The sequence below is a fragment of the Rissa tridactyla genome, chromosome 1 (assembly GCF_028500815.1).
Source record: "Rissa tridactyla isolate bRisTri1 chromosome 1, bRisTri1.patW.cur.20221130, whole genome shotgun sequence".
NCBI lineage: Eukaryota > Metazoa > Chordata > Aves > Charadriiformes > Laridae > Rissa > Rissa tridactyla.
The window spans coordinates 168,573,023-168,581,489 of NC_071466.1; the positions used below are offsets into that span (position 1 = coordinate 168,573,023).

The 8,467-nt window shown below is 43.2% G+C and overlaps 1 protein-coding gene across 1 annotated transcript in view; it reads right to left on the reverse strand.

Moving 5' to 3' along the window:
- The window catches only part of CFAP54 (cilia and flagella associated protein 54), a 111,218-nt gene extending 110,760 nt beyond the window's left edge, over positions 1 to 458 (reverse strand). The window contains 1 exon segment of the mRNA XM_054219060.1: positions 262 to 458. Coding sequence (XP_054075035.1) covers positions 262 to 458 — 197 coding nt within the window.
- Positions 459 to 8,467: the final 8,009 nt, after the last annotated feature.

Consider the following 8,467-nt stretch of genomic DNA (forward strand, 5'->3'; position numbering starts at 1 on the left):
AGGGGGACCGGGAAGGAAGGGGGCCCGTGGGCGGTAGGATGCGGCGTGAGGAGGGGGCCGGGATGGGGCGAGGAGGGGCCGCAGCGGTGCCCGGCGGGCCGGGAAGGGCAGGCCCAGGCCGGCGGGGAGGCGGCGGGGAAAGCCCCCGTGGGGCGGCGGAGGGGACGGGGCTGGAGGAGAAGGAAAGGGAGGTTTGAGGCAGGGGCTCCGGGAGCGGGTGAGGACGTGGGGACGACGAGGGGGCGGCGGCGCAGCCCCTACCCGCGGCGGTGCAGGTCGTGCTGCTGCGGCTGGGCCTCTCCCGCGCCTGCCAGCCGCCGCAGAAAGCCCAGGACGTCCCGCAGCTCGGTCTCGAAGCTGTCTACCACCGGGTTGCCCGGCGCTACGGCCCCGAAGAAGGTGGCCGGCGGGGGGTTCGGGACGGAGGCGGGCAGCTGCGGGCCGGAGGGCTCCGCCATGCTCCGGCCCGGCCGCGGCGGCAACGCGCCGGCGTCGCCAGGCAACGGCCTGGGGCAACGGCGGCCGGGGAGAGGCTGAGGGCGGCTGAGGGCTCCAGCTGAGCCCCCCCCGCTCCAGGAAGGGCGGCGGAGGGATGGACGGAGGCCGATGGTCTCCTGAGGTGCATTAAAAAGAGCGTGGCCAGCAGGTGGAGGGAGGTCATCCTCCCTCTCTACTCTGCCATGGTAAGGCTGCATCTGGAGCGCTGTGTCCAGCTCCGGGCTCCCCGCTTCAAGGACAGGGAACTGCTGGAGAGAGTCCAGCAGAGGCCTACGAAGATGTTCAAGGGAATGGGGCACTCTCTTATGAGCAAAGGCTGAGAGACCTGGGTCTGTTTAGCCTAGACAACAGAACACTGAGAGGGGACCTCATCGATGCTTATAAATATCTAAAGGGTGGGTGTCAACAGGATGGGCCAGACTCTTCTCAGTGGTGCCCCGTGACAGGACAAGGGGCAACAGACACAAGTTGGAACACAGAAAATTCCACCTCGACATGAGGAAAAAGTTCTTTACTTTGAGGGTGGCAGAGCACTGGAACAGGCTGCCCAGAGAGGTGGTGGAGTCTCTATCTCTGGAGATATTCAAAACCCTCCTGGATGCGTTCCTGTGCAACCTGCTCTAGGTGAACCCACTTTGGCAGGGGGGGTGGACTAGATGATCTCCAAAGGTCCCTTCCAACGTCTGCCATTCTGTGATTCTGTGATATCTGCCTTCATCCCCTGGGGAAGGGGTCTTTGCTTCGGGGGGCAGTCTGTAGGGGCCGGGGGGCCCTCGCACATCCAGAGAGGTCTGAGCCAAAAGTCCTTGCACCTCACTCCAGCGGGTGAAAGGGCCTTTTTCTCTGAGGCTGCATACTGCCGAGAGGCAGCCGAAGAGGCTTCATGGGCACCGTGTGCCATGGCAGCGGCTAGGACCATTGCTAGCAAAAGTTCTTGCAGTATTGAGGTCGTTTGCCATGCGAAGGCTGCTGGAGGAAGCTTGGACAATGCCAGGAGGTACCTTATGGGACAGATTTTCAATAATGTATGTCAGCCAGAGATGTCATCTTGAACTTAGTGATTGCATCACTGAACCTGCCTACTGCACAACTACAGATGAAAGAAGAAAGTGTGCTAACCCGCTAAATGGTTATATCTATTAAAAAAGGTGGCAAACTGGGAAACAATCAGGCTGTATTTATCAATGTTATAGGAGGCAGCCATAGCAACCTATGTGTTTTCAGGTTCTTCATCAGAATTATGGTAAAGGGTTTGGGGAGGGATGTGAAGGAAACCACCTATGATGTTGCCATGTTCATCGTATGATGAGCACAAGAGACAGCTTAATTGAAAACATGAAAACAAAAACTTAGAAATGTGATGAGTAACCAATGAGTCCCATCATCCAGGGCCAGTTGGAGGCAGTTTCTTGACATCAAATGGAAAAGGATCAATAGGGAGGGGTAAAGCGAAAAAATACCAAGTAATCCACAGATGAAAGTAAAGAAACTATCCTTTGAGCAACTGGAAAGATGCGGCGTCATTGTGCTGAATGATGGGAACCAGAAAATACTGCATTAGCCAGGCCAGAGAAATGATGTAGAAATAATTTAGATACTATGGGAAATATGCAAAAAATTTAATTCATTTCTGACTAACATGTCTGACTGATTTTGTATTGTTACCTGCTGGGAGTTGTGTGGATCCATGGCCCAACAGGTTAGCAGGGATCATTACAGGCGATTTGTATGTATGGAGTACATTCCAGTGACAATGGCTATGCATTTAGGTGGGACCAAATGGCTGAGTGCAGGTGGAAGCAGGTTCCTCAGATTTCTGTGGAGGCAGTAGAAAACGAAGCCTCCAATCAAAAGACATGGCAAAAAGGTGCTGATGCTGGGATTTAGAAATCACTGGGTACAGAGACAAATTTTACAAGACAACTGAAATATGAGAACTCAGCTTGGAGAGCAGTAACTGCTACATTTAAAGATTTTGCCTGTGCTTTGCCACGCTAACCAAAGAGCTTCCTGTGATGGGTTCCAGATGACTAATAAACACTGGCCGCTTATGAAAGGCGGCTTGTGCCACTGTGAGTACTGCTGGCGGCATCCATTTCAAATGCCTATGAAGATCTGAGCTAGTTCACCTCACTAGATGGTGCTGCATCCCAAAGGGCTGATCTTCACATGCAGAAGACGCAGAGATATGCCCTTAACAAAGCAGCAGTGCCTAGAAGCTTCAAGGGGAACTTGAGAGACTGGAAATGAGATTGCTGAGTAAAACTTTGCATATCTCTAATATTTGGCTAGCAAATGGTGGACTAAATGTAACATTAGCAGTTTGAATTAGTGTTTCAGCCATAGAAACAAACTGAGTCGAAGAAAACAATGAGAGAAAGGGAGTATAGCCAGTTCCCAATGGGGAAGATTACAGAACTATGAAAGATAAAGTTTTAACCACTGGGAGGCTAACCAGGACATAGCTGATCAGCCAGCTCATGAAGAGTGTTCAGTCTAGAATTCCTGGGTCAGAGCTTGACAGGTATGCACTCCCTGCTAGGTGGAGGTTTAGTGTAAGGAGGGCAGTTCTGACCCTCTCAGCCCCCAGGCTGGAAAGCCATGGAGAACCATTGCAAGGAACTACATGGCAGCAAGCATTAAGGTGTACATGTTATTTCAATTTTGGATGCTTACAATATTGATTCCTGTTTTACTGTTCTGGAGAAGACTCAAATTTACACTTCACATAGTCTCCATCTAACATTTAATGGGTCAAACATTTAGTGGGTCCAAAAGTCACAAAGGCTTATAGTTAAATGAATAGAACTTTTTAACTTCAGAAAGATTATAGATTCTTCAGAAGCCTTCAGCGTGCATATTCTGATGTATAGAGAGAAAAGTTTGGTGTACACAAAACAGTAAGAGAGTGATGGCTACTGAAGTTGCAACTATGATAGGAGAATTTGCTCAAAAAATGCTGTATACATATCAGTACTTGTATGACTTGGAAAGTTTATAGTGATTCTTTGAATTACATATGTCCCTACACTCTAAAAAAAGTGATTTGTTGACTGGTAAGCTAATGATTTATTCATCATTGGTAGGCAAACATTTGGATAGTAATCAATTACAGTAAAATTAGGGAGAAAGTAGGTAAGATTATGGAGAGTGGCACAGAGAGGATCCCAAGAAGTGGAATTTAGGTAAATGCATTGACCCAAGAAGAGAGGTCATAGCAACCTGCGATTTAATACCACCAGATAGGTCAGATGGGAGGAAGCTGCCTCAGAAATAGATGGACCCACAAAGAGTTAACTTAATAAAAACCCATATAGGAAGTGTCTGCTGTCATGGCTATAGGGCCAAGAGTACACTTGAGTCAGAAAGGGGAAAAGCTTTGCTGCTAACTCATCAAGCTGCCTGCTTACTTCTTGTGTGTCAGTTCCACTTGTGTGAACAGCAGTGGTTACTCTGAGCAAACAAAGGGGGGAAACACTGCACGATCACAGCAGAATTGGGCAGAAAGAGTGTCCAGTGGTATCAGGGTACAGGGGCTGAGGTAACGTCTGCCGAGCCCTATTTAGTATGTCAATCAAAGCTTGTTTCCTATGAGCAATTCTGAGATGCATGTTCAGATCCCTTCCTAGGATGCTTGTAGCGAATGTACACTTGAATTACAGTGCCTATAGATTTTGCTGTTTGATATTCAGAGACAAGAGGCAGTCACAGATGCTGTATTACCAGACTTCTGCAAGATAACTTGACTGTCCCCAGAGATGAAAGAGCTAAATTTATGTCAGCTCTTCCTTAACACTTTTAGGGAAAAAAGTCTGAGTTGACGTGATTCTGGGGCATTGCTTAGCATCTTCAGGCTGATAGGCTAACGAAGACAGGGTAGTTTAAAATAATTTGCAACACGTTTATGGACTAGCATATTCAGAGCTGGGATCTACGTTTACTCTACTTACAGTATGCCCGCCTGGTCATAAGTGCCAGTGAGAATCCACAGTTGAGTGGGAGCGCATTGCTGGATTAGAAGTGACTCTAGAGAAAGAAGCGATGGCAGGTATGTGCTGATTCTTAGGGAGTTAGGCAAGGAAAACAAGTTCAAGGAACAATATGTCTTATATAACAGTACAGCGTTTGCTATTCACATGGTATAGGCAAATCAGATACAATACAAAAGAATAGTTCTAAGTTGCCTGATCAAGGTCCTTAAAAAGCCATCACATAGCTGAAGGAGGTGAAATAAGTTGCTGAATGCCGCAAGTACACTTTATAAATGTGATGAAGTTGTCCGATGGGAGGAGAAAAAGGAAGAATTTGTACTAAGATTACAAGAGACAAACCACTTGCTGGAATCAATGTGCCTTTCAAATAACTGTACAGGAAGGAGAGAGGTGCAGCAGACGTGCAAGTTTATTGCTATGACAATCTGTGGCCCTTGTCTATACCTACAACTTATGAGACTGATATGGGAATACAGGACTTTTATGGGTAGCTATGAGGGATTATAGTATCATCGTTTCCCTCCCATCCCTCATGTTTTAGGGCTGTTTGGTAGAGCTGCTTGTGGCTTACTAAGTGTCTTTAGACTCAGATGCCTTATTTAAACCTGCCTTTACAATCAAACAGAATTTGTGGATTCCTAACCTTATCTAAGGGCTACCTGCTGCCTTTTAATGGAAAAATTAGTAAGGAGATGAGAGATACACTGCCATGTTTTGATACTACTTGTATTTTTTGCTGTACCATGAAGAAACATGTCCATGCCTGACTGCAAAGGCAGGAAATGTGAAAAGATGGTGGAAATGGCTTATTTCGGACACACTACAGACAGCTTTTCATACAAAGCAGCAGACTGAGTCCTTTACTGGGATGGTGACACATAAAGTATTCCAGTGCTGTTCCTGTCAGGGAGCAGTATACAAAATTTGTCAAACAATGGAATGATCTCTGAACTCTGGAACATACATTAACAAAGTAGCTGAAGCTTGTGAAGCTTTTGACAAGCAATTGATGGTCTTTTAGATAAGCCGAAAGCAGAACTGGGACAGTTTTAATGCAAGTGAATGCTAATGAAAGGAAAAGGAAGTTTTTACTTGAAAACAGTTCTTGGCTTCCTTTCTGATCTAGTGTGTCAGTGTAGTAAGGGGAAGGGAAAGGAGTGATCAACATGCAAAAGAACTGCAATGACTGAGAACTGTGCAACTGCCAGGTTCTTACAGAGCTATGTTGGAATTTGGGGTGACAGTTGTCACTGTGCTTTGGTTGTATCATATGAAATGCTTCAGTGCCAAATTCTAAAGATGAAGTGTAAGCTTTCAGGGTCATAATACAGAAGTTTTGGTTTTTTTTTTAATGTGAGTGTGAATGCTAACAAAAAGGCTTTATCGTTTCGGGTTTTTTTTTATCATTACGAAAAAAGGCATATAGATGAATTTCAGTTGATTTGCAGAAAATGTGTTATATGGGAGAAGTGATCTTGTTCAGTTGATTTTTTCCCAAAGAAGATGTAGGAATGTGTAATATTTGTGTGACCAATCTGTGAGATTTGGCTCACCTACTCGAGCTGTATTGTTATGCATTGCAAGGATTAACCGGACTTTGGGGAGGGAGATGCAGCAGGCTTTTTATACAGCTGCCTGAGTTTGTGAGAGGTTTAAGTTGAAACACAACAGATTCTGAGATCTGCTTTATGGACTTAAATACCTAAGGTAGCAGTTGGACACATCAAAGTCCATTAGCGACTTTCCAAAAGATGGAACTATTGCTTCAATTAGATAGTTTGCCTAAAATTCCTGTTATTTTCTTTACTTGATTAAGATATGCTTTATTCCAGTTTACAAGTACATTCTACTCAAGTAGACATCAATTGATAGAGTTTACTTTGGAAAGACCTCCAGGGACTTACAAATATTTCTTCTGAGGATGTACTTCGTTTGGTTCACTAGACAGACCATGGAGGTAAACTTCTTGTCACACTCAAAGATCCTGTCTCAAATCTCAGAAAGCTGTAGGGGTTCTTCTAATGAAGAAGCTATGCCTAAGGCCAGTTCAGAGTGATAGTAAAGAAGTCTTGCACAAAAGCCCTGTAAATGCCTTCCAATCATGATATGGTGAAAGTCTGAACAAGAGTTTCAGTGACGTGCATGAAAGCTGCATCTTAGAAACACTCTAAAAATGCGGAATGCTTAGCTGTATGTATAAAAACCTAGAGAGAGGCCTGAGCTAAAGACAACATCCAATTTATTGAGCAGAGAGACAGGCAAGATATAGTTATATTTTCTATGGAATGTGAGAAAAGAAATAGCAGAGAGGGAGCACAGAAATGAATTCTATTTTAGGTGCGTTCAGCTTAAGCTGATTGTTAGGCATCTAGTAGTTAAGATTTAATTTTGGAAAAAAAGTAGTGACATGTTTTGTTTAAAACCATCATGCATTTTCTTCATTTCATAAAGATTCTCAAGACAAATTTTAAATAAGAGGAAGTATAGCTTATTCCAAGAAATAAATTAGTTCTGAAGACCTTCCCAAATCTCTCTTGAAGCCAAATATGACAGTGCATTTTTATTCATATTCTTCTGATGCACATTTGTTGTTATACTTCTGAGCTGCTACAAATACTGTAGATAGAAATCATCTTGGGGGAAATAACACTACTCCTCAGTAGCCAAATGCATCCTTATCATAACACTTTCTCTGTTGTGCATTTGGTCTGGGAGTACTCACAGGATCAAAATAGACTCTTCTAGGAATTAACCATTGGCAACAAACAAAGGAAGACCTAAAATAACCTGCTGATGACCTCCAATATTTTTAGATCAATGCATTTCTGTTCAGGCCATTTCTTATTGCATTACAGTATGAATTTGGAAACTTTTTGGCATCATTGCTTCCATTTTCCATTCTTATTAGTTTCTCACTCACTTGCCAGAATATTTCACTCCAAGGTCAAAGTGTCTGCTGATTGAGGGTTGTTGAAGCAGCTGACAGAAATTGTTTTGGGCAATTGCCTGACCTTGGACTAGGAGATTTAGCAGCGTGGAAGTCAGCAGTAGAAAATTACGCAATGTGGGAGAGTAGTTACCTGTTCGTTATTAAGCCTTGCTTATTCAAGGAAGTAGAAAAAATATCTTTGTCTTCACATGTTTATTTGGATATTTCATATTTTTCAACAATACTTTTTTATTATTCTGTGTAATTATATTTTCTAGGTTATTCTTTCTAAGAATATATACTATTCTGAGCTTTTGGTATATATTATTTCAAATAATATTATTTCTAATAATGATATATGTAATTATGTCATTGTGAGCTTTTATCTCAGCACTTTAGAATTTTAGAAAATTAATGTTTAAGAACAACTAATTGTTTTGCATTCTACATACACGTGGGAATGTTATTTGCCTACTTTCTAGAATAGTGGAACATGGGCATGTTGGCTTTATTTCAGTTGAAGTAAAAATTAGAATAATTTCTTTTTAGAGCAATCGATGCTGTTGCCTGATCATATTTTATGAAATAGAAACTGTCCAGAAACAGGATTATATGTTTATCAGTACATGTATAAATGCAGATACTGGATCATTAAATCCCTAGTAGAAGGGCTGTAAGAAAAGCTACAATATCAAAAAGTATAATGACAGTAGAGAAGAGTAAATAGTTGCTAGAAGGAAGATTAAAATCCCAGACTTGCAACCAGCTGCTAACAAGAATGGGTAGAAGTGCAGGTGTTTCCTGCAGGGATTCTGACTTCTTTTGGTGGTAAACCACTGATTGCCATTGATACGTCAGCTTGCAGAAATTAAGCTGGAGAGCAGAAGTAGATCTGTTACAGCTAATTTGGTTGAAGTAAGCCTTCCTTTAGCCTTTTTTTCCTTAACACTTTAAAGGACAGATCACTATTTTCAGTATTAGTTTCAAAAGGAATAGCAGTATGCAAATGCTTAATGGGAGTGGAGCACCTTTATTAAATAAAAAAAAT